Below are 25,189 nucleotides of genomic sequence, written 5' to 3'. Positions count from 1 at the left end.
TGGTTTCCATGGAAACAGAGAGTTTGTTAATATCTTGCCCTGTGACACAGACACAGCTAAAAATTGTTCCTAGATGTTTACTTTCCTGACCGACAATTATATCCACGTTGAAAGGTGTGTGTATAAAGTAAATTAAATTCTAAAACTATATACATAGATATATTTAGATACATAAACACAAAACACATCCATCCTTCTTATACCAGGCAGATTCTTCTGGGTCGTTGTAAGTGAGTACACATACCAACAAGAAATTAGGAAATATGATTCGTTTAATAAATAGCGATCTCCATTTCTGTTACAGCTTAGTCAACGTAAAAAGGCGTGGACATTTTCGAATGATGTAAGTGTAGTGACACAGGTGCCAGTTGGGTGGCCCATCAGCGCAGCGCCGTTTATAAAACCAGTGACGACAACACGTTCACATGGTCTTCTATTCAGCGGCTCTTCGGTAGACAGCATCACCTCAGGTACTGTGTGCGATTCTGCTTTTTTTCCCATCCCCTCTTCTGTTTGACCTTTAAATATGACTCCTTTATGTCTACCGCCGATGGCAACAGCGCGATTACCTAAAGCAAAAGCAACAGGTACAGAGACTATACACATTATAAAAAATAGACATGATGTGTAAATGTATTCGGGATACACTGCACTTGTTACAATCCATTCTAGCCGAGTACTCGTGTCGATGCCCAAAATACCATTACATTTTTGGAACACGATCTCAGTACGTATTTTTAAGCGTGTTTAAAGGGCTGACAAGGGGCCCGAATAACATAAGAATCCTACCGCAATCCGCAGTATGCGTTAATCAAGCATTTCAAATTTCATAATAATGCTCCGGAGAGAGACGCCGCGTTCCTCACGTACGCCAGCCGGCTTCGTCCGGGCAGCGTCAATGTGACGTCACACTCGTCCATCACGTAGACGAGGCAGCTGGAGTCTCCCAGAATAGTCAGTACAACTATTCGCATTTTTTTATATAAATAATATAAAAAATTATAAAAAAAATACGAAATGAGTCAATAGCGCCTGGATCCATATCAATATATCCGAAAAAATAAATACGTTGCCCGCCGCCACACACACACAAACACACTTGAAGTGTAAAAGAATGGAAGAACGCCGATCCCCGTGTTTTACGAGTTATGAAGCAGTGAGTGGGGTACGTAGCGCGAGTTGCTCTTGACAGTATTTGCACTCTCTGAACCTTAGTCAATCCGCGAATGACTGTAATAGATTGATAAATGGGTAGATGGTTGGATGAATGGTTGATGGTCGAGCGGATGGATGATGGATCTCCCAGACGGCCGCTTTGACTGAGAAAACCAAATGTTTGAATAATGTCACCTGAGAAAAAGGGCCAAGGAGAGCTTGAAATTATGCAGTAAAGAAATACTCTGCTCGTTCCCAATAAAAAGATAATTTCATGAAATAATCACCTAAACGTATCATTGTTAAAAACAAATAGAAATTGAAATCAGAAGTCGTGGAAAATGTGGAATGAATAGAGTTAAAGTACACAACGTATTTCTTTTTTGTTCATTTATTTGTTGGTTTAAGTGAGCTACATAATGTGATGTGGTCATTGACCTTGAGTCAGACACCTGTGACATAGAACGGTAGAGAGATCAATAGATAGGTTGGTAGGTAAATTTGTAGGTGGACACGTCAATGCACAGACATGTCGATGGTTTTACTCTGTAACTGTAGCACACATAAAGCCTGTTGGTATCTGGAGTCCTTTCATCTGACTTTTAGAGATGAGAAATGTTCCATCCACGTGTGTGCGTGTGCGTCTGTGTCCAGCGTACTGCAGAGGGTCTTAAATTAGTAATGGTGTTGATATTTCTTTGGCACTGACACTGTGCCTTTGATAGGAAGGGAGCCAAAAAATAAAATAAGAGGGGCGCGGGTGTCTCACAATACAGAATAATATAAAAGGTACATATTGATGAGAAACAAATTATATGGTCGCCTATGTACGGTAATCAACTTTACTTGTTTGACTTTAGTCCCATTTTTTGGTCATCAGAAATTGATGACACTTCAAGCATTTTCTAGTGCAAAGGCCCTCTTGGATTAAAGGCCCTGTAGATCTTGTGTCTTTCTTGGATTGAATTCGCCCAAACGAGCTGGCAGATTTTAAAGTTTGAGTTGGTCTCGCTCTCACTATCAAGAAATTGCTCAAACACGTTTCTCCATGTCTCAATACAATGACGACACATCCCATGTGCCATTTCACAAGGCTGACAGTAAGACTGAATAGGGCACTGTCGAGCTGAACCTGTACAAGGAATGTTCGTCACACAGCAGCTGCCTCGCAAGACCTCCGTTAGATGAGGATTGAAGTATTAATGCCCGTGTTTTTGTTTCTTTGGATTTTTGTGTCTTTTCTGCCCAACAATGTGAGAAGACTTCCAGCATTACATCATCACTTAATGCATTCCTGTGTTGACAGTTTAACATGTATTGAGTTTGGCCTGCTTTATTTTGGCATGTTATTCGGAGCTAGGAATACAATAAAACACATTCCACATAGGCCTATCAGGTGTCAACACGTGCTCCGATACATTTCATAACACACCCGGCTACCAAACAAAGAGTTCCAGTTCATAGCTGTGTATCTTTGTATGTTGTGCAATTTGGGTCTCAAACAGATTTCAAAATGGACACTGCATTCTCATAGCATAATTTGTACCCAATGTTGGAGCAGCGCGATGTCCATAGAGCTTCTCAAAATGCTGCTAACATGCATTGTAGGGACCGCAAAACCTCTTGAGAAACAGCAAGCGTATAAAAGCTGCTCCAATGTCAAATTTACGCAACGGGCAATGGAATGATATACTTCCAAAAACTGGAACTGGTCGAAGATGTCAAATCCTGATGGCCTCACGTCTGTTTGGGTGCAACCTGAATTTTAAACAGAAAAAAAGGTGTATGGTGATTTTTGGGACACCCTGTACAGAAAATAATCATGAATAGAAACAATACAAAAATGACTATAGAGAAACAAAAATGCAAAGTTGATAAAAACATATATACTGCAGGACGATGACTCATGTTGAGTCGTTATTAGAGTCAGTAGGAGAACCAAGTGGCTCACGAGGATGCCACAGAAGACTCCATGTTCCCATTTTAGCATCATTTATTGATTGATCCTAACCTCCAAGTATTCACAACGATTTAAAATAGATCCACTGTAAACAAGTTAAACTTAATTGTGACTAAGAATCATTTAAAGGAAGACAACTGTGTTTTAAATGGATGTTTTTTTTTTTTCAGTTTCTGACGACTATCACATCAACCCGAAAACAAAATGGGGGGTGCGGTGGTGGACGATGGACCTACTGGGGTGAAGGCACCCGATGGAGGCTGGGGTTGGGCGGTGTTGGTCGGCTGCTTCGTCATCACCGGATTCTCTTACGCCTTCCCCAAGGCCGTTAGCGTCTTTTTCAAGGAGTTAATCAGAGAGTTTGACGTTGGATACAGTGACACCGCCTGGATATCATCCATTTTGCTTGCCATGCTCTATGGCACAGGTCAGCACACGTTACACACGGAGTTGCAATTAAATATACAGTAATAATACCGTAATGAAACTGGTGGGATTTCATTGTTTTTGTTCCCCACTCCCCAGGTCCGCTGTGCAGTGTATTGGTGAACAGGTTCGGCTGCCGACCCGTGATGATGGTCGGAGGACTATTTGCCTCACTGGGAATGGTTCTAGCTTCCTTCGCAACCAGCATCATCCACATATACCTTTGCATCGGTGTCATTACAGGTAGAGTTCCAGCAGAACGTCTGCATTAGGCAGACGACTCGACATAATGAGAATCAAGGCAAAAGCTAAGTGAAAAAGCTTTGAATGCCGACTGTTGCCAAACAAGTATTTATTCATGTACTTTGATTGTTGTGCAACGATTACTTTGTGAAATACTGCCGCATTGTCCAGTTGGCTGAGTACTCAAAGTAATTTGGAAAACAAAGTAGAACTTCGAATTTAAATCCCATTGTGTATTGCTGTGTATTTTCAAGCAAAGCGTACAGTACTCAAATACTGTACAATCGTAGTGAAGTGGCGCGACCTAGTGGAGAAAATGGTGAATTGCAGATCAATTCAGCCTTTCCATTTGGTGAAAATGGAAATAAAAGGTGACATTTTGATATATGGCCAACGTGAAAATACGTGAAAAGTTTACAAAGTTCGATCGAACAGGTGTATTAACCATTACAACAATATTAAAAGGATTTGGTTAATTAAAGGGGCCGCTTTGGCATAAACCCTACATTGATTGTGATTCTCACTCACGACAAATATTCCAGTTCTTGGACGACAGCCCTCTTATCTTATGTAACAGTTCGTTTTTTTTCTCTCGTTGATCCCATTGGGAGTCACGTGGTTCTCAATTATGTCTGTAACACTGCCCTCTTGTCATTTCAGGTTTGGGCCTGGCATTGAATTTCCAGCCATCGCTAATCATGCTAAATCGCTACTTCAGTGAGAAGCGACCTTTGGCCAACGGCCTGGCAGCCGCAGGCAGCCCCGTGGCTCTGTGCTGTCTCTCCCCCCTGGGACAAATTCTGCAGTACCAGTATGGCTGGAGGGGTGGTTTTCTCATACTTGGGGGGATGCTGCTCAACTGCTGCGCCTGCGGTGCCCTCATGAGGCCCCTCTTGCCGCCAAAGAAACATCTGGAATTGGAGGATGGCCTTCTTACTGCTAAAGAGGAGAAGAAGCTACGGCCAAAGAAAAAACTGCTGGACTTCAGTGTGTTCAAGGACAGAGGATTCGTCATATACACCGTCGCGGCCTCGATTATGGTACTGGGCTTGTTTGTGCCCCCCGTGTTCGTGGTCAACTACGCTAAAGGACTCGGCTACGAGGACACGACTTCGGCACTGCTGCTCACCATTCTGGGATTCGTAGATATGTTTGCTCGTCCTCTGTCCGGAATCGTTGCAGGTACAAAGTGGGTACGGCCGAGGTGCGTCTACCTGTTCAGTTTTGCGATGATCTTCAACGGCATCACTGATCTCATCGGATCACAGGTAAGGAGAAAGGCTTTCGATCGGGATATTGAACGGACGCCGGGCATCTTTGAACACCTCTTGTCTCGGAATTCAGGCAAACACCTATGGGGGCCTGGTGGTTTTCTGTATCTTCTTTGGCATGTCATACGGCATGGTGGGAGCTCTACAATTTGAGGTCCTGATGGCTATTGTGGGGACGGACAAGTTTTCCAGTGCCATCGGCCTTGTGCTTCTGATGGAAGCCATAGCTGTATTGGTGGGACCTCCCGGAGCAGGTAAGCGAATTCTCTCTTGAGTCATTCAGTAACAGCCAATTCTGGATCAAGCCTGAAAAGACGTTTAAAAACGTCTTTGGGAGTTAATGAGTTAACTATGTTTTGGAATACTTGAGTTGAGTTCCACATACTAAGTCTCGTGCGCAGATGTTTACGGGGCAGAATACTTATTTAACTTTTGGTATTGATTGGTATTGAAATAGGCGGCCCGGTAGTCCAGTGGTTAGCACGTCGGCTTCACAGTGCAGAGGTACCGGGTTCGATTCCAGCTCCGGCCTCCCTGTGTGGAGTTTGCATGTTCTCCCCAGACCTGCGTGGGTTTTCTCCGGGTGCTCCGGTTTCCTCCCACATTCCAAAAATATGCACGGCAGGCTGATTGAACACTCTAAATTGTCCCTAGGTGTGAGTGTGAGCGTGGATGGTTGTTCGTCTATGTGTGCCCTGCGATTGGCTGGCAAGCGATTCAGGGTGTCCCCCGCCTACTGCCCGGAGACAGCTGGGATAGGCTCCAGCACCCCCCGCGACCCTAGTGAGGATCAAGCGGCTCGGAAGATGAATGAATGAATGAATGGTATTGAAATAAGTTGATGTGGAGTAAGGAGGTGACGGGAAGCCAAACACAATGTCAAAAGTCAACAACCCCCTCTTCAAATAGAAGAGGGGGGGGGGGGTTACTCAAATAAATACCCATCATCTGATGTCAAAATCCTCTTTTTTTTGAGGGGGGTGGTGATGACAGAGAAGGATTTTTTTTGGGAGTGATAAAGAAAAAGGGGCTCAAGGTCAAGAGCACTTTCCTCATAGTCACCACTCGGGGTCTATCTGTGCACGCGCCTGCACAGGACGACATAAAATACACAAGGGTCCTGTTTTCACAGGATTTAAGATCGTTTTGACACCATGTAGTGAAGGATTTGCTTGACTAAAATCCTAAAAAAAATATTGAGTGATTGTGACCGTCCTGTCAAAGGATACAAATATTTTAGATTTGATGAAAAAGCATCGGAAAAATATGGCGTCGATATGGTGCCGGTAAAGTACCTTAAGTGACGTAGGCTGACGTCCTCTTCCTCCAGGTCGCCTCTTGGATGCCACCCATAAGTACATGTACGTCTTCTTGTTGGCGGGCTGCGAGGTTACGTTGTCAGCCATTGTGATCGCCCTGGGGAACTTCCTGTGCATCACAAGGAAACAAGAAGAGCCGGAGGCAAAGCTCGAAATGGCCGCGACGGCTGCAGTGAAGGGGAGCGTAGGCGATGAGAGAGACGGCCCGCGGGAGCCGCGGGACGCGGAAGAAAGGGGTAAACACAACGGGAAAGCTGACAATTTGAATGCAGCTGGGAACAATGAGCAGACGGGCGGTGGGGAGGAATCGTCATTATAAAAATGTAATGAAAGAGACTATCAGTATTAAGAGGAGGAACACAAAAATGTCAAATACGATCAAAGTAAAAGGAAGGAAGTTGGGCAGTAAATTGGCATTTAACCTCAATATCGTCGTAGGATTGCCAATTTTAAACAAGAATTTCTCTGAAATCTTTTTGCTTTTACTCCGCTCCCGCCACCTCATGAGCTGTACACCAAGGGCATTTTATGAATAGTTTGCAGTTTTGTACGAGTGCACTGCCTCACACTTGAATAATTTGCTCATCTTGTTGAGCTAAGTAGGGGCTCACAAAAAAAAAAGCACTAAGCCGAACACTAAGCGCTACGCTTAACAAACCAAATATGCATGATATGGGGGGGGGGGGGGGAGTAAATATTGCCTTTTCCTTAAAAGAGCCCCCCCCCCAAAAAAAAAGACCACTCATTCTCTTCAAATACACGGACCATGATGATTTTCATGTATTGGGAAAGTCCCAATATACACTTTGATGTCCATTTTTTCTTTTAAACCACAAGTACATTTCATTTTTGTTTAACAATATTAATGGGACACGCCGAACTCAATAACATTCCCCAAGCAAAGCTCTAATACCGCACATGCTGCAAAATGTAATATTTAGACCTTACGTTCATTTTATTTAGACTCGATGCTGCTTGATGATTTTACCGTTATCATTTCAGCAGTGATTTATGTCCATTTCATTTGTTCTTTATGATGTTGCACAACTAGAGTGACGTGGCGTGTCAGGTTCAATAAATGTGATGTCTGCTTCCTCTAAAAATGATTTGTGAATCCAACAAACATGCAGTGAAATCTATTTTGGCTGAAGCACCGTGACAATACATGTTTGTTGTACTGTACTCTGAAAAATAAATTATCTATACGTGTATCTTTTCTGCTTGGACTTTTTTTTTTGGAGTAAGTTCCACACGGAAAGAGACATTTCTATCTATGCTTCTTTTTTGAGTTGTCTGGTTTCAACTATCGTACTTGGATAAGCTCATACAGTTTTTGCAGCTTGAACAGTACCCCAACGTTGGTTCAGGTAGACCGTCGCGGACAGCCATGGCACGAAAGATACAAGGAGGTAATTTATTTACAATTTAGGTACACAAATACAGTGGCAAATATAAATGTGAGAACAAAAGTTGCTGGCCCATTGACTAATTTTTCTTCAACTCGCTGACTAAAGAAGTTTCAAAATCAAAAACTACTGGGCATTATTTCAACAGAAATGGCTACTCGCAGCCAGACGTCCAAGACACAATTAAATTCGAATTGAAGGGGGTGGGATAGAGGAAAAAAATAACAAACACACCCACACAAACACACCAAAAAACTCAGTCAGTACCCCTGACAACCAAGTGTATGAAGAAACAAACAAAAAGAGTTGGCCACATTCAGTACAGTGCCCGCGACCAGCACTGCTCTGTGACAAAAAGGGGCGGACGGGTGCGGGGGTCGGGTGACAGGACGCACACCGACGAGCAGATGCTACACATAATTACGGCTGCCTAACCTTGCCGCAGAGCAGGCCTCCTAAAGCAAAGCTTTCGAAATAATGCTCGGATCCCCAACCAAGAAGGAAGGAAATCAAAAGACAAAAAAAAGATATATTTACACATCTACATTTCACAGCTTCAAAAACAATACAAAGGAGACGACGCAAAAAATGTATCTGGACACAGTGAAGAGAAATATGGTCAACAGTGTCAAATGAAGCGCTCGCCACCTTTCATAAAGTGCAGTTTTGGCCGACACTAAGAAAGCGAACAGGGCCCACTGCACAGTTGACAAAAACTATGTATTGAAAATGAAGGGAGAATACATAAGCCTCCTGCGTCTGAAATACCAAAACGTGTTTGGTACATTCACTGGATGTGTGTGTGTAATCATACACACCCTTTAAATGGATACCCCCCCCCCCCCAAAAAAAACGACGTTTCATTGATGAGTGTGACAAGACGGTAAAGACATTGGGCCATAAACTGAGTATGTAGTGGGATTCAGAGAGAGTTTGTCGATTACACTTGGAAAAAAAAAAACAAAGAAGTTGCCATGATGGCCCTGGACACAATCGTTGTCTTTAGGCATGCTTCGAAAAAAGAAAAAAAAACGCGTGACCGGCTTGGGGAAGGGCAGTGCAGCTTGTCCAGATGTCTTCCGCAAAAGTGGACAGAAAACAGTCCTAAAGTCCAACACTTAGACCGAGACACAAAAACCAAAAGAGGACGCGGCTTGGGTGTGGTCTAAGGGGACAAAAGTCAACAAGGTGAGAGTACTGAGAGCAGTCAGTAAGAAAGCACTTCCAATTAGCCGGTCGAAGTGAAGTGGCTTCCCCGTGGTAGCTGATGCAGTAGTAATTCAGAGTGGCAATAGTACTTTTGAGAGTCTGTCTCGTGTCTCAGTGAACGCAGACTAGACTGCGTGGCTGCGTGATACTGGCTCATCGAGGAACGAGAGGATGGAGGATAGCAGGCAGTGCGCTTGACACCATCTGGAGGAAAAAAGAGAAAGGAAAAAGGAGTGTCAGGCGAGGCGTGATACAATTTGGAGCAGATTTGGGGCGTGGGGTCTGAAGACACCCCTTAAAGAATGGACTCGGATACTATTTAGAGCCACTTGATAAGGTGGTCGGTAGTGAAAAATCAGGCTCAATAATTGCTTATGTCACCTTTGACCAAGCACATTCAGCTAATCACAGATGCAACCAGCAGGCAAAGCGGTCTCATTTCAACAAACACGGAAATACAGTAGCTGCGTAGTCGACAAGACACTTTCGAACATTTGCTAAACGAGGATATGAGATAATACTGCGGTCAAGCGGAATGTGAGTTTTCAACTGAGTCAGCGTAGATGGGGCCAAATCTGTAGAGCGTCGCCGGAATCAAATTGCTTCGAGCAGGTGCTACTTGGACAAACACAGGGTCTGGTCCTCGGGAGCTCCTATCCAGCCTGTTTTAGTGGTCTCTATTCCCACAACATCGGTATCGGCTGATCTTTGTCTGGTGTCAGTCACCGAAGGAGCCAAGACAGTCTCGTTCCCCTCATCTCACTTCTAAAATGGCGAACTGCTGCCCTCTGCTGGCAGTTTGGCTCATTACCACTCCTCAAAGCGTTTGCAATTCAAAAAGCTAAAAAGCATCAGCTGCAGATCAGATCCAAAGACAGAATTCGAACTTTGGCACTGATTCTTTTTTTTTTTTAAACTCCTAATAGACTTTAAAAAAATGTTACTTTGTAAAGGTTACAGGGGTTCTTCAGACTACCCTGTGTTGTGACTTTGGGGTTACACCAGCGTCATAAGAATGCAACTTTATCTTAAAGCGAGGATCTAGTGTAATTGTTATCCGTCAATGTTTTGCAATAATATAACAAACAAAACCAATCTGTTGTGCAGTTGAATATTTAAAAAAATCCACATAATACAAGTAAAAGGTTGGCATCCTGTAAAATTAGTTCACAGCCAGCAGAAAAAGTTTGCAGCCATCCAGTCATTACTCAACACACAGTGTGTGTGCGCGCGTGTGTCACTTGGGTTGTCACTTTGGCGAAGGTGCAGCTTACGCCCCGAAACATCCTAAACCCCCCCTTTTCCTTTGAAAAACACAGCGCACTAGGTGTCGGAACAACTGGATGGCGTGCCTTCAGCCAGAGCCATGAGGAAGCTTTAAGCTGAGATGCAAAAACAAGTAGCTTAATCTCGTGCAAGTGTTACGGGGTCAGAAAAAAAAAATCACAGAGGGGATGCAGGGACGCAGGTTTTGGCAGGTAAAAACAACATCAGAAACCCACAACTGCACCAAGCCATACTGGGGTGGGGTGGGGTGGGGTATAAGGAGTCCATTTTGGGCCAGTGAATATATTGCTGTATGTGGCATCAAACCAACAGTGCAAGCAACAAGCCAGAAAGACAAAGCTTTTCAAAAGGATATTCTTTTCGGAACTCAGTAGGCAATTGAGGGGGCAGAGGGGGGTGTTACATTCTTGGACTATGGTGCACACTGTGATGCATTATCCAGACCAGCTCTCATGACTGCAACCTTTGACCTCAGACGCATCAAGTCTATTCTACACGCATTTACTGGCTGCCTTGTTCGCACTTGAGGCAAGGTTTGATCAAAGAAAATTTGCTTGGTCTTAGTTACATATCTTCCACTATTCAGAATGAATAGCGGAGATTTGTGTAAAAGTGCGGGAAAGAAATATGCTTGAATGAGGAGCATCATTTTAACTCATTCACTCCCAAAGACGTTTTTAAACGTCTTTTCAGACATGGTCCAGAATTGGCTGGTACTGAATGAGTTATGGCAGTACAGTGTCGAACTGGAAGATGGATAAATGCATTCCTGGTGCTTACAGGGGCTTTAGAACTCACCCAGTGTTGCCACGGTCACACAAGTATGTGGCGAGCGTCTACTTGGCGTGATGTTCGTAGGGAATGCTATTCTGAGGTTGGGGGAAGGGAGAGACAAGGCCCAATACGTCAAGTCAGACACCTTGTCATGGAGTGACTGCACTACGGGTTAAACAGACGAAAAGAGCAGCACCTCAACACAAGGTCCAAGTTGCTGCACAAGAAAAGTGGAGGGAACTCGCTTGATGGGCTTTTTTAAAGCTTTTCCAACGTGTTTTCTAACGTAGCAGTTGATTAGTTGTTCGGTAACAATGAGCTCAACTCCATTACAGCGGCAGACAGAATTTAGAGACGTGTGATTAATTCACTTGCATGACATGCAGTTGTTCTTTTTTTTGTGATTCATGGCGATCAGCAGCACACACAGCAGCTACCCCGTGCCACGATTCACAGTGGGCAGGGCAACCATATCTGCTTGATGGTTAGTTCTTCAACAAAAGATGAAAATAACGCTCTTCCCATGTTTGAAGAGGGTCGGCATCAAAATGGGGACTCCTGCAATATGTGCTTGAAAAATCTCAATGAGCAGGAATCAAGTCAAGGGTCTTGTACCTGTGAGGTGGACATGCGCGAGTTGTCTTGCCGTCCAGTAAGATCCGAGGAGGAGACGTTGACGGGGGCGCCGCGGTGCAGTCGCATGCTGACTTTTCGCTCACGCTCCATGCCGGATGCTTGACGTGGAGACGCTAAAGATTAGAGGGGGAACTTCAACAACTTCCAAGTACCAGTAAACAAGAAATGTTGACGTCTGGAACTCCCACATTGCAGTTGGCCGACACCTGATACTACTTTTGAAGCATGTAAATTCCGGGGTCAACTTCAACCAGCGCAATTCCTATCAGCACCATTAAAATGACTTTGCTAGCCGGTGTGAACGACGCATTAGTAACCGAGTGACCATTTGCAAACCTGTATGTGAAGTGGGTGTCAGCGGCGGGGCTCCGTCTTGGCCCCCGCGAGGTCTTCCCGATGCGGCGGGTACTCCTCTGGTCGCCGGGTTCCTGCCATGTCTCAGCCTGTCCTCTCGGTCGCGGCGCTCTCTCTCCGCCTCTTCTGCCGCTCGGTTGGCTCCCTGTTCAAAACAGAGTTCGTCAGAAAAAAATCACACCAACAAATCCGGGCTATGACCTGAACACAAGTTGGAATAATAATTTGATGTTGGAATTTGATGTGGAATGATGTTATTTAACATCAGTAGCATCTGGCTACTAACTCATTCAGTACCAGCCAATTCTGGACCAAGTCTGAATTGACGTATAAAAACGTCTTTGGGAGTGAATGAGTTAATATAAAAAAGCGGCTGGCCTGCATTAAAGTTACAGAATACAGAAAGAAAAAAAAAACGCGCACCAAGCAAAATTCAAATAAAAACAACATTTGTGCATTATTATCTCAGCTACAATGGCTCTACCGTAGGCAGAAATGAAAAATTGCACTGGCATGTCTGCCACACACACCAAAGGAAGCAAAGCACCTTTTTGCATGCCAAAACGTATTCATGCAATAAAATTGGTCAAGTAATACTCACAAACTTGAGCATATTCCAGTCAAACACATAGTCATAAGAGAATCCCTGTCTGTGAAAAAGGTTCCGGAAAAGCTGTCGCAGGTACGAGTAGTCTGGCTTGTCGTCAAAGCGGAGGGAACGGCAAAAATTCAGGTAGGTTGCAAATTCAGCTGCGGCAGAGACAACAACTACTATTAGCCGAGGCCTAATAATTCACAAACCGTAAAAAAAAAAAAACCATCATAATAATAAAAAAAAAAAAAAACTATTGCAAATGATCCAAGAAGTTGACTCACATGGGTATCCCTTGCATAGAATCTCGATTGGGGTGGACATTTTCTTTTCACTGATGCGTTCATACTTTTGTCTCTTGGTGGCAGCCTTGAGGCCTTGCCAAGGCAGGGAGCCCAAATTAAAATACATAAGAACGTAGCCCAAGGACTCCAGATCGTCACGCCTTGACTGCTCTGTAGAGGATGGCAGAAAAAAAAAGTGTTCAACTTCCATTTACGTTTTAGGCAAGTCCAAACATGTTCACTTCGTAAAGGAGCATGTTCCATTTGCGTGAGTATGTACCAATCCCCAGATGAGTGTTTATGGAGGCGTATCTTGCAGTTCCAGTCAAGTTCTTGTTCTCGCGGTACGGGATGTGCTGGTGAGTGCGGGCGTCGCGGTATTTTTTGGCCAGGCCAAAGTCGATGATGTAGACCAAGTTGCCTTTTTTGCCGAGCCCCATCAGAAAGTTGTCAGGCTTCACATCTCTGTGGATGAAGTTCTTGGAGTGAATGTACTCGATGCGACTGATCTGTCGTAAAAAAAAGGATGACATTATATTAATATATTGTGGGGAAAAAAATTATTAAAGGCAATAACAACAGTACATGACTCGCTCCCAAAATGTTAGAAGACTCAGCAAATGACGGTGGCAGATTAGGTTGTCGCAGAGATTCCAACAATTCATGGACAGCAGATATTTCTTCGTCATGGTTTTTTTGGGGGGTGGGGGGGGGGGGGGGGTGAGATGGGCAACCTACAAATTGAAATAAAAAGCTAACAAGAACAACATTTCTACCAAGTTGGACTGATTATACAATAACTGTCAAAACAATTGCCCCAAAACTTGTCTGAGCATGATCCGCAGAAGAATGCATTGAATTTGGGAGGCGCACCTACATTAAAGTCAGGCCACAAACCCTGCCTGTCATCAAAAGAATGTGTGCACAGTCTGTCTTTACAACAGTCTTGTCTCCTAATTTTTTTGGTCACAGAATGGGTGAAGATGTTTGCCCGAGCTTATTTCGGGTGCAGTGGTGTCAATAATCGTTTCAACATAACGAGGAAAAGCAGCATGAGCGCAGCAAGAAAAAAAAAAAGTCAAGCAAGAAGTGGGCGATAGAATCCGCGAGCAACTGTCTGGAAATTAGTCCAGGCGAAGGCATGTCAGTCATCTCACCATCTGATCAGCAAGGAGGAGGACCGTCTTGAGGCTAAACTTGCGGGAGCAAAAGTTGAAGAGATCCTCCAGGCTGGGCCCCAGCAGCTCCATCACCATTACGTTATAGTCACCTTCTGCCCCACACCATTTTATGGTCGGAATACCCACTACAAGCACAACAAAAGGAGACAGGTGTCTATAGCAGAGAACAAAATTGAAAATATGAGAATCGGAACAAATTGGAAGGTCAATATGTGTTCATTGTGTGGCTTGGACATTAGATGGCAAAGTCTGAAATTCATACTTTTGGATTATTACACCATTTTACCACCTTGCATCCATAGTTGCTTTATTTCGCCCCAAAAATGTTGACAATCGAGTCTCTCGATAGTTTGAACTGTAAAATCACCAAATGCTAGAATTTACGATTTTGTGAACTGGGAATCACAAATATTGTTGAGATAGGAGAAAAGGTTCCATGACTTTACCTCCTCCTTGCATCATTTTGTAGATCTTGCTTTCGATGTGCAGTTGGGGATGCTTGGTCTTCACACATTCCAACTTAATGGCAACCTCTTCGCCCACAGAAATATCGGTGCCTAAAATTGGAAATGCACATGTACACACATTGTGAACCCAAAGCATTTTTTTCATCAACATGAAAGTTTCAAAATAAATAATATATACAACTACCGGTACCTCAAAAACAAACAAAAACTGCAGTGATGTTATTACTGACCTCTCACACGTCTATTTATAAGATTTTCTACTCACAGTCAGCTTGCCAAAGATATAATCAATGTGTGGGAACAAATGTTGGATTTTTTCGGGGTGATGAGACCATACAAGGGTATCAGAAATATGCGCATCAAATGTGTTCAAACAATTCAAATGCCAAATTACAATACATGTCATGCGGCCCTTTTTTGGGATAGCATGTAAGCCTCCAGCGGTCAATGTTCAACCCAGGAGCAAAGGCAGTGCAGCCCTTGCGAGGCTTGCAGGAGTAATCGATGCTAAAGTCTACAATCTTTTATTGTCATGCATGTTGAGCTCCTGTTGCGCTGCAATGTCATTTCCAGCCAAGCCAAAGGCTCAAAATGAAGGATTAATCAATTCTGACGAACACACTGTTGCTTTTTAGATATGCTCATCATCGAGGTATAAAGAATTATCATATGTACTTGAATGAGACAAATCGGCGACATGCATGCATTTGGACAAAGACCTCTTGAGTCAAATGAAAGATGAAATGCTAGCGTTACCGCTCACTGAAATTTAGTGTAGAACACGATTGAAGCCACCACACGCAACGAGTGTGTTACTAGAAAACGACCTTAAATCATTCAATTATAAAATGTGGATAAGGGTCCTGAGAAATTCGAGAGCAACGAATTGAACTGCTTGCATTTGCAGAGGCATCACAGCTAGAAAGATGAGACCGTGGCCTTCGCCGTGCTGACGGGTTATGGGGGTTGTATTGTGTAACTACGGCCAACTGTTTGTCGACCGACTCGACTGAAAACGAGAAGCTGGTAGCAACGGATAAACAGGAACTTCTGGGTGGGTCTTCTTAACCACAACCCAGAAGTCAGCTTGATTGTCCAATTCATTTGACGTAACATATTCTACTGACCCCCCCCCCCAAAAAAAACTGTCTAGATAGCATTGCCAAAAATGAACAGTAATTCGATTAATTTAACTCCAATTGTGTTTTTCAACACCACATTTTCAGATGATGGCTATGAGTCAAAGAGATGAACACTAGATCGGAACTAGAACTGTTAGCTAAAACAGCGGCTGATCTCAACACAAAGGTTAAGATCAGCAACAGTGACGATAGCTCTTGAAACGACTGCTCGTGTCACGTCGATGCGGGGGACACGTCAAGTATATTCAACACGAAAAAACAAGATGAAAACACAAACAATTATGCATATGTTACTTACCCAAATAGATATCACCGAACGATCCACTTCCGATTTTTCTTCCTAGTCTGTATCGGTTCCCCACTCGAAGTTCCATCTTGTCGCTGACTAAATTGTGATTGTAATTGTGTTCCTTTGCCTTAAATCTACTAAACCTTCCACTTTTTGTTTATCTGACGACCTGCCTTAAGTGGTTGACAAGCCACCAATTCTCAATGTCTCTCTCCCCGGAATCGGTTCCTTCTGTACAATCCAAAATTCACCATCCCTTTTCTCCTTGTCTGAGAGCCGGAGACCAATAATTTTGGTATCAATCGACAGCGTAAAACACGTAGTTAGTGTTCTCTACTTTTGAAAAGTCATTTTAAACAAAAAAACAAGAGGATTGAGATGGATTTAATCGTTTAGCAGTACTCGTCCAGCTCACCTCTAATCGTTAGGCAAGTTTTTTTTCTTCGTCGTGAAAGCGGGTTGGACAGTGACGTCACTTCCCCTAGCAACCACTGGCAGATATGGAAATTACTCTAATCTTTTACCGGACCATGATATTCATTATTTATCAATTATGTCGCTCTGTTTAATCGATGATGTAAAAAGAACAAGCACTTATGGGTGGCTTTGCAATCTGTACTTGCTTTAAATACAATAAGAGACTGCGGATGTTGGACATGGGGCATTTTAATTCGAATAAAAAGCAAGACTTACTCATTCTTTAACAACATGGTGATTAAAGACGAATTTATTTTCTTAGGAAACGCCCTATCTTGCATGGGCATAAGACCTGCGAGGACATACGCCCATGTTGGTCCTGCCCAAATCTGGAGCCACAGCCTCCAGTTGTATATTTTCTGATTGGCTGACCGATTGTCAGCTGCTGTAGATTTTTCTCATTGGTTGCAGGGGGGGCCAATCAGAAAAATGATCTTGGCCGCTCACATGGCCAAGTTGTTGTTCCACAGATTGGATAACTAACTGGCACGTGTACTCCAACGTTCTGCATGTCGTGCACATGCTGCGTTTAAATCCCGTAGGATTAAAGGTTTAACGCTATTTGATAGTTAATCAAGAAATAATTCAAACACAAGGAAGAAAGATATTCGTGAAAAGGATCGTTCACAGTCCATCTTGAATGCAAACTAACAAATCAGACACTTTATAGCCATGCAAATCAACCATTACAATTCAATATTTTCATCTTAAAACCAAATCTTTTTTTGTATGTTGTATGTCTTTTGTATGCAATATGTGTATCAGATACTTATTGCATGTACCATGCTTTTTGCATATATGCTGATGTAGGGCTCTGTCACGTAGCAATGCAATGAGGCCCAGGGAGGACACCCGATGCCCTCACCTCCAGGTTGTGAGTTTTCTCCAACACCTAAACAGTGAAATACAGTATACCCACCACACTTGTAAAATGTACTGTGTTGTGGATTTGTGTGACACAGTTATGTAACCTAGCCAATCTTGCATAGCCGGCCTGTGCCTACTGCTAGTATCTGTTTATTCAAGGTAATTGACTGATACCAGAAGAAAGTCCTCCCATCCAAGTCGAGTTGGTGTCATAGTTTTGATTCTCGGTTGTTAAATATACAGTGTCTTGGCTTTTTACCCATTATAAGTGCATTTCATTCAAAGTCAAAAAGTTAGAGAGAGAGAGAGAGAGAGAGAGAGAGAGAGAGAGAGAGAGAGAGAGAGAGAGCGAGAGAGCGAGAGAGAGAGAGTGTGTGTGTGTACAGTATATATAAAATTCCCCCTTTGAGCATATTTTTTGTACAACGTTCTAATGCCACCTACTGGTGGCCTGGCGTACTACAGCTTATTACAGTATTTTCAGTGAACCAGTATTTGTTGCTTGCTGAGAGCAAAGGTACTTTTGACAAAGTTGCCATTAGAATCCGAACCATTTCACATGTTCACATGTGTTTGAAACTGCATTTCCGAAGTGATGGAGATGTCTAAAGTGCCTGAAAAGCATGCTGTGTTGGACTGAAGTTAGATGACTGATTTGAGCATTAACATACAGTATATCGGACTGGAATCCTGCAAACATTTTGGTGACACAGTCATGTCCATGACTCATGATATGTTTCTTGTATTTATCTGACAGTGAGCGTACGGAACAGCCGTGCACGCCTTAGAATTAATCTTGTTCCTTTTGTGAAAAACAAACCTCAGCTTAGTATCCACCATGTTTCTGGCCTGTGTAATTGGCTCAGGAGCTGATCCTTTCTTCCTTCATATTTTTTTTCATTCCTTATTTCCGACACAATTTGTTAGTGCTTTAATCAGCCCAAAATCAGACTCCATAACATAATTCATTTAAACTTACAGTTATGCTACTTTCACTAAATGCGTTTGAGCCTCTAAAATTGGAGCTTATCTCCATTTTAAAAAAAACAGCTGCAGTTTCCAAACAGTGAATCCACAATGCCAAAATGGACGTGTCTCATATTTAATATATACAGTTTTCATGTACCGTATATAGTTGCGTGATTGAAAGAAAATACCCTTGTTTTCAAAACATGAACCTGGAAAAGAGGAACATATGGACACGGTCCTTTAGTTGACCCCCAACACTTTGTTTTGTTACATTTTGCACGTCTTCTACTTTCTTTCCTCCGTTTGTCATTTTCACCTTTGGATTTCAGCTCTCAAAGCTCCTCCTTCAATGCAGCCTTCTGTCAAAGCACTGTTCCTCCTCCCCTTTGAATCTCCTCCACTTGTTTTTCGGGGCAGGACTTTCTGGAAGCCACTGTCTGCGCTCTGTGTTTGAGGAGTCAAGTGTGATCTAAGGAGAAAGATACGCCAAAAATAAATAAATAAATAAATAAAAATAACAACCCAGAGTGGGACAGGAACTGAAGGAAAATAAATTCTTCTGTTTTTCATTCTGAGAGGAGAATAACGTGCCATGGCATCAAAAGTAAGATTTTGCCTCTTGCTTATAACTTTGATCCTGCAATAAACAATGTACTGATTGGTGTTTGTGGCGTAAGGGAACAGAAGTCAACACTATTGTGCTTATGTTCTGAAGTCTGACATAACCCCGAATATAAAACATCCGCACCAGTTTACCGAGACGTCTACAATGGAACGACTTTGAATGCTCGATTAATTTATAAGAATTTGTTTTCCCAGCTTTCAGGTTGATGCCATACAAAAGGAATAACTTGTCTCAGCATGTTGCAGGCACCAGGCATATTATTCCTCCAACATCGAATATGCACCACCATGACCATGAGGATGGCATTTTAGCTACGACGATCTTGTTATTTTTCTTTGTCTGACTGTTGTAATGTGTTCATGTGTACAACTAATCATAAAAATAAGTGTCTGCTTTATTTAAAAAGACTTAATAGTGGCTTATTAAATAGACCAAGCCTTAATAATACTATTTTGAAAAGTAATTTGAACATTTCAGAAGTTGTGTATCAATATTGGCAGCCTTGGGCATGAATCACTTTTGAAGGAGTGGCTTTAAGCTTTCAAAAAGTTGGTAACTGCTGGTTCTAAACACTCCAAAAACATGATTGGCTTTCTTGATTTCCTTCTATATTGCAGATGGCATTTTCCATCGTTTGGATGTTGATGCTATTCTGGCATTGTCCAATCCTTACCTACCGGCCAACTGAACATGGGGTGGAAGATCCAAAGATCAGAAGGGACCACACGGAGCAGGACTACCATCGTGATGCCAGGTGCACATCTCGTCTAAACCGATTTAGGGTCGTATTTGCCTGCTGTCTGAACGTAACATTAACCGCCATCTTGAACCGGGCTCTGATCTGCAACAACAACGACAACATACTCGACCTTATCTTAACTCATTCAGTACCAGCCAATTCTGGACCAAGTCTGAAAAGACGTTTAAAAACGTCTTTGGGAGTGAATGAGTTAAATATTTTTGGATTTTTATTGATATTTATTGAATTGATATTTTTATTTTTGAACAGTGTGGAATTTATTGAAACAATGACAAGATGTGAAAGCAAATATTCATTTATTCAATGTTGAATCTTTTAATTTTTTAAAAAACATATATTTCAATGAATGTCAAAGTTGAAATATGTGCTAATATTCTTTTGTGGGGTAGCATTTTTATATCAGACTCCAGAGGACTAGTGCCTCACCAGTCATGAACGTCAGTGCACGTCGCTGGCATGACAAGAACTCAGTTCAGTGAGCATCGAAAGATGAACTGACTAAATTGCCTTTTGTCTGTTTTTGTTTCACCCACACTCGTTCCAGTAAAAGGATCGATTTCAATCAGGCGTATTTGGCGTACGATAATATGAGACGAAATGAAGAATAGTTAAGTCACATTTCCGTTTGCTATTAGAGTTTAAAGCAACACCGTTCTATTGTGACACCGAACTATGAACTGTAAACTCAACGTTAGATGGTTATAAAATAGATTCTTTTTATTTTTTGGGGTCATTTCAAGCATATTGCGATACATCTTAACTCGTTTAATTGTTGATTGTACACATGAAGGAGCAGAGAGTGTCGCCGTTGCTGCGACCCGCAAGAGTCTGCCAGCCAGCAATACCCTCAGTACCAGATTGCACCTCAGATTAACATGACCATATTGAAAGGTAAAAACCACAAACAAATTTTAACTGCTTTTATCGACTGTGTTCATACATACCGTATATCTGCATGTCAACACGATCCATTTGACCATTTTTACCGGGCTATCATTTCCTATAACAACCCCTTTGACTTGATTCAGGGTTTATATCCATTCCTCGAGTTTGTCCGAATGTGAATCGTAAGCAGACGCAAATCGATTACCAAATTAAAAATACAAAAGAAATTGCTCCACACACTTTGCTTCTTATCCTTCCTACAGGTGAGAAAGGTGAGGTTGGCGGAAGGGGGGCTTACGGTAAACCCGGCAGAACAGGTCAGACGGGCCCACCGGGTTCTACTGGGATAAAAGGAAGCAAAGGTAGCATGGGGATTCCTGGGGAGCCCTGCAAGAGCTACTTTGCCGCTTTTTCAGTGGGCCGCAAGAAGGGTCTGCACTCTAACGACTATTACCAGACACTGACATTTGACACCGAGATCGTAAATCTTTACGGACACTTCAACATGTTTTCGGGTAAGTTTTACTGCTATGTGCCGGGGATTTACTACTTCAGTCTGAATGTGCACACGTGGAATCGGAAGGAGACTTACCTTCACGTGATGCACAATGAGAAGGAAGTCGTGGTCCTTTACGCGCAAGTCAGTGATCGCTCCATCATGCAAAGCCAAAGTCTGATGTTGGAACTTGAGAGAGGTGATCAGGTCTGGGTCAGACTTTATAAAGGAGAACGTGAGAACGCCATATTCAGTGACGAATTTGACGTTTATATCACATTCAACGGACATCTGATTAAACACAAAGATGAGCTGTAGATAGCAAAGCGGCAAGATTTGAATGTTTTTTTTTACTGGTACTCATGGTGGTGAAATATTATGAGCAGAACCGGTTCGGTTTCTCATCATGTTTCTCATCACTCTAGAATGTTTAGACAGTGGTGGTACCGAAGTATACGGGTCTTTTTTAAATTTCATTTTAACATTTTGTTGAATGACAAAGATGACAGTGCTTGGTTTTGAGACTCCAGGACCATAATAACAGTAATGAGAATAAATAATGACCAGTAAGTGCCCTTATCTGCTCAAACTATACAAACTATATATTAAAGTAAGGGGCATAACTTTGCATTTGTTGTTCATTCATTCATCTTCCGAGCCGCTCGATCCTCACTAGGGTCGCAGGGGGTGCTGGAGCCTATCCCAGCTGTCTTTGGGCAGCAGGCGGGGGACACCCTGAATTGGTTGCCAGCCAATCACAGGGCACACAGAGACGAACAACCATTTGCACTCACACTCACACCTAGGGACAATTTTAGAGTGTTCAATCAGCCTGCTATGCATGTTTTTGGAATGTGGGAGGAAACCGGAGCACCCGGAGAAAACCCACGCAGGCCCGGGGAGAACATGCAAACTCCACACAGGGAGGCCGGAGCTGGAATCGAACCCGGTACCTCTGCACTGTGAAGCCCACGTGCTAACCACTGGACTACCGGGCCGCCCTCATTTGTTGTTCACAATGAAAAAATATTGTTGAATAACACGATGTATCAAATGTTTCACGGTATCATTAACAACTACTGTAGTATTATTCTAAACTCTGTGTCAATGGAAAGACTCCGCACTTCATTTATTTTGAGAAAAGCTGACAATAAATGTGAAAAGTCTACCAACAACATCATAAAGAGAGTGCATTGCACTTGTTTTATGACAGTCCTCACATCTATTTCGGTTTTGGAAAAATGGAAAAGAATAGTTAAGTTGTATTGTAGCTGCGGTGATGCTCTATCTGCTTTTGTCACATTGCAAGGTGGCGGCGGACCCCAAAAAGCAGGCAGGAGGGAGGAACGGGGTATATTTGAAGAATTGTATTTAAAACAAAGAAAACTAAATCCAAAACACACAAAGTCCAAAGTATCAAACAAAAACCATGACTAGACACCGCTCTTCATCCTCAACCTTGACCCAGTGCAAGCTGACGTTTGACGCGATGACAACTTTTCACCACACGGTGGCAGACTTGACTGCTTAATACGAGGCGGACGCAAGGCGTTGCTAAAATGTCAGGTCGATATTTACAATATTTATTCATTCACTTGTCATCTGTTAGACCATATGAACGACTAGCTTCAATAATGCTGGCCTCTTTTTTTTTAAACGCCACGAAGCGCTGTTCTACAATTTCTGTACACCCCAATCACGTTACTGTAACTTTTTACGGTTCAGAAACGTTTGAAAATAAAATGTATCAACCATCTTGGGTACTATGTGGCGAACTGTCAGTCGCTGCGTGGACCTTCAAGGGTCATGAGGTCATTTATTGATTCGGAAAAAGTCTTTATGTTACTTACGACACCCTTTTCAGCTATTGGGTAAGGGAACCTGCGTCACCTCCCAATTTTCTGGAAAACGCTTCAGGGACTGTATCTGTCACCGTGTTGATTTTACCTGGTTGAAAAAAAGGTATAGAGTATTTGTAAACAACATGCAAACTGTATGTTGCAGGTTGCTATGCAGTACCACAATAAACAATAAACCTCATCCAAGCTGTCTTTTGCCATTCATTTCCCCCAAATAAGAGCATTTGCCATCCTTCTCTTGTGCTTTGGCTCAAGTCAGTCACTCCATTCCCAAGTGGTTTGTGGGTACTCAGGAAATACAGCTATAAAGGCGTTGTATATGCGCATCTATATGTGAGGACCCACAAGCAATATCAATTTTTAATTCGCTGAGCACATTGAAGGGGGGTGCTACAGACATGCCGGCATTGTCTATTTATTAGCATATGCCGATGGGAGGCCCGCTCTAAATAATCAGCCTGCACGGGACACCAGCGCAATGAGACATTAATATTTCATAGCGCATTGTGTACCTTGGTCTATAGAAACATAAATAGTCTTGGTTCATGATGGTTTAGTAGGTATTAAAATTGAAGACTACCCTCTTTTCCCTCAAGTTTTCAACAAGACCCGGAATTCCCGTTCAAACGTTCAGGCTTAACTAAATCCTATGCAAACTGCAATCACATTCTAAACGTATTGAAATAGAGTAAATTCAAATAAAGACACGTGTTTAAATGCTAAATTATTAATTTAGCACTCTGCAAGTGTTAATAGATCTCAAAAAGAGGCCCCCAGGACACCTTCCAATGCACTAAACACGCCAAAGATCGATGCCTATGACTTCTCCCCAAAATTAAATCTAATAATTATTTACTTTCGGAAACATCTACACAAATCTAAACTTATTAACCCTTTTATGCACCTTGTAACCTGATAACATGTCAAGCCGTCCACTGTCGTAACCGTTGTCCCTGAAAGGGTGAAATGCTGCTATGGGGCGGAGTGAGCCGAGCCGCCAATCAAAAGTCATGTCTTATTGTCACTTATCTGGAAATACTTTTCATTGCCTAGCAATGTCTTTGTCGTCATCGGCGTTCATGGCCACTCATTTTGTGGAAGCATGTGACGTTGCTGGATTTTTTATTAGGTTGGAATTTCGTAACGATAATGTCGTCTGATTTCATTCACTATGGCCGTCCGTACCTGTGGATGAAGATGGCTGCTTTAAGCTGAACCAGCTACTCCAATTCTGTTGTTAATCATTTACCCGCTTTTGTCACTGTGCATGCTTACATTCATTTGTTCCAACAACACCTGCTTGTCTTTACCTCTGACCGTCTGACAATGAAATTTAACGCGTCTTAAACACGGTTACTCCCGTGGGGCTGGTGTTGAAAACACTCACCGGACATGTATGAGGAATCAAATGTGACTCTCCCACAGATGTGATGTATTGAGTGTGTGTGGCCAGTTTCAGCAGACTTAGCCCTGTGATCCTCCACCCTTGCCAATCAATGATGAGGCTGTGGCGGCTGTGTCAGCAAATCTGAGTGCTCACTTGTGCGGCCACAACAAAAGGTGCTCTTTCTTTGTTCGGGTTTTCTTCAGCTTCAGACTTGGGATAAAGTGAAAAAAAAAGACAAGTATAAAACAACCCAAAATGGCCGAAAAGGTGAGAAATACATTTGGAATAATGATATTACAAGGGAAAACATATTTTAAAGAATGAATGTAAAAGGAGATGCTATCACTCTCCAGAGACTGGACGTTTATTCATAATTCATTTTGATCATGTAAAAGCCTTAAAGGTCCCATGCCATCAAAATCATATGACATGGTTAACTCATTCACTCCCAAAGACGTTTTTAAACGTCTTTTCAGACTTGGTCCAGAATTGGCTGGTGGTGAATGAGTTAAAAGGCAAAGGTCTATAAAAATGAGTGGATTTGAGTTCTGCGTCATCGTGACGGACTACAGATTCGTCACTCATTATTGAACTACCTGCCCACTTGGTGGAGGCTGAAAGAAAGGAAAAATGGTGCCCGTGTATTGAGCAATGCTAAAACTCAGCATTAGCTGGCAACCTCAGAAGAGTCAAGCGATAAAATGCTTCAACATTTTTTGAGAGGATTAGAAACGTACTATGTTCAGGCACATTTCGAGGACGATGACTTTGTCAAATTTAAAGCTTTCACACATACCACAAAATACATATTTGAATTTTAAGCGACACACACATATATATATATATACATACACGTTATAAATGAGAAA

At 42.6% G+C, this 25,189-nt stretch overlaps 3 protein-coding genes across 5 annotated transcripts; 2 read left to right on the top strand and 1 right to left on the bottom strand.

Moving 5' to 3' along the window:
- The first annotated feature begins 303 nt into the window (after positions 1–303).
- slc16a3b (solute carrier family 16 member 3b) lies at positions 304–7,585 on the top strand. The gene is made up of 6 exons (XM_052070487.1): positions 304–470; positions 3,286–3,542; positions 3,641–3,784; positions 4,445–5,052; positions 5,129–5,309; positions 6,386–7,585. The coding sequence occupies exons 2-6, from the start codon at positions 3,320–3,322 to the stop codon at positions 6,691–6,693; spliced, it is 1,464 nt and encodes a 487-aa protein (XP_051926447.1). The 5' UTR covers positions 304–470; positions 3,286–3,319; the 3' UTR covers positions 6,694–7,585.
- Positions 7,586–7,774: 189 nt separating this feature from the next.
- On the bottom strand, positions 7,775–16,458 carry csnk1db (casein kinase 1, delta b). Of its 3 annotated transcripts, none has more exons than XM_052070514.1 (10): positions 16,005–16,458; positions 14,544–14,654; positions 14,074–14,222; positions 13,197–13,425; positions 12,917–13,087; positions 12,642–12,790; positions 12,023–12,185; positions 11,666–11,799; positions 11,075–11,140; positions 7,775–9,193 (listed from the first exon to the last, which is right to left on the bottom strand). In XM_052070514.1, exons 1-9 carry the CDS (start codon positions 16,078–16,080, stop codon positions 11,090–11,092), a joined length of 1,233 nt encoding a protein of 410 aa, XP_051926474.1. In that variant the 5' UTR covers positions 16,081–16,458; the 3' UTR covers positions 7,775–9,193; positions 11,075–11,089. The 3 variants fall into 3 exon arrangements, with proteins under 3 accessions (XP_051926474.1, XP_051926476.1, XP_051926475.1); XM_052070516.1 differs by having other exon boundaries at positions 11,075–11,145; positions 16,005–16,457; XM_052070515.1 differs by lacking the exon at positions 11,075–11,140.
- Positions 16,459–18,829: 2,371 nt separating this feature from the next.
- On the top strand, positions 18,830–22,258 carry c1qtnf1 (C1q and TNF related 1). Its single transcript, XM_052070547.1, has 4 exons — positions 18,830–18,912; positions 19,551–19,687; positions 20,484–20,584; positions 20,842–22,258. Exons 1-4 carry the CDS (start codon positions 18,901–18,903, stop codon positions 21,390–21,392), a joined length of 801 nt encoding a protein of 266 aa, XP_051926507.1. The 5' UTR covers positions 18,830–18,900; the 3' UTR covers positions 21,393–22,258.
- Positions 22,259–25,189: the final 2,931 nt, after the last annotated feature.

This window comes from Hippocampus zosterae, chromosome 7 (assembly GCF_025434085.1).
Source record: "Hippocampus zosterae strain Florida chromosome 7, ASM2543408v3, whole genome shotgun sequence".
NCBI classification, from domain to species: Eukaryota; Metazoa; Chordata; class Actinopteri; order Syngnathiformes; family Syngnathidae; genus Hippocampus; species Hippocampus zosterae.
This window is presented reverse-complemented; position numbering and strand designations above follow the sequence as displayed.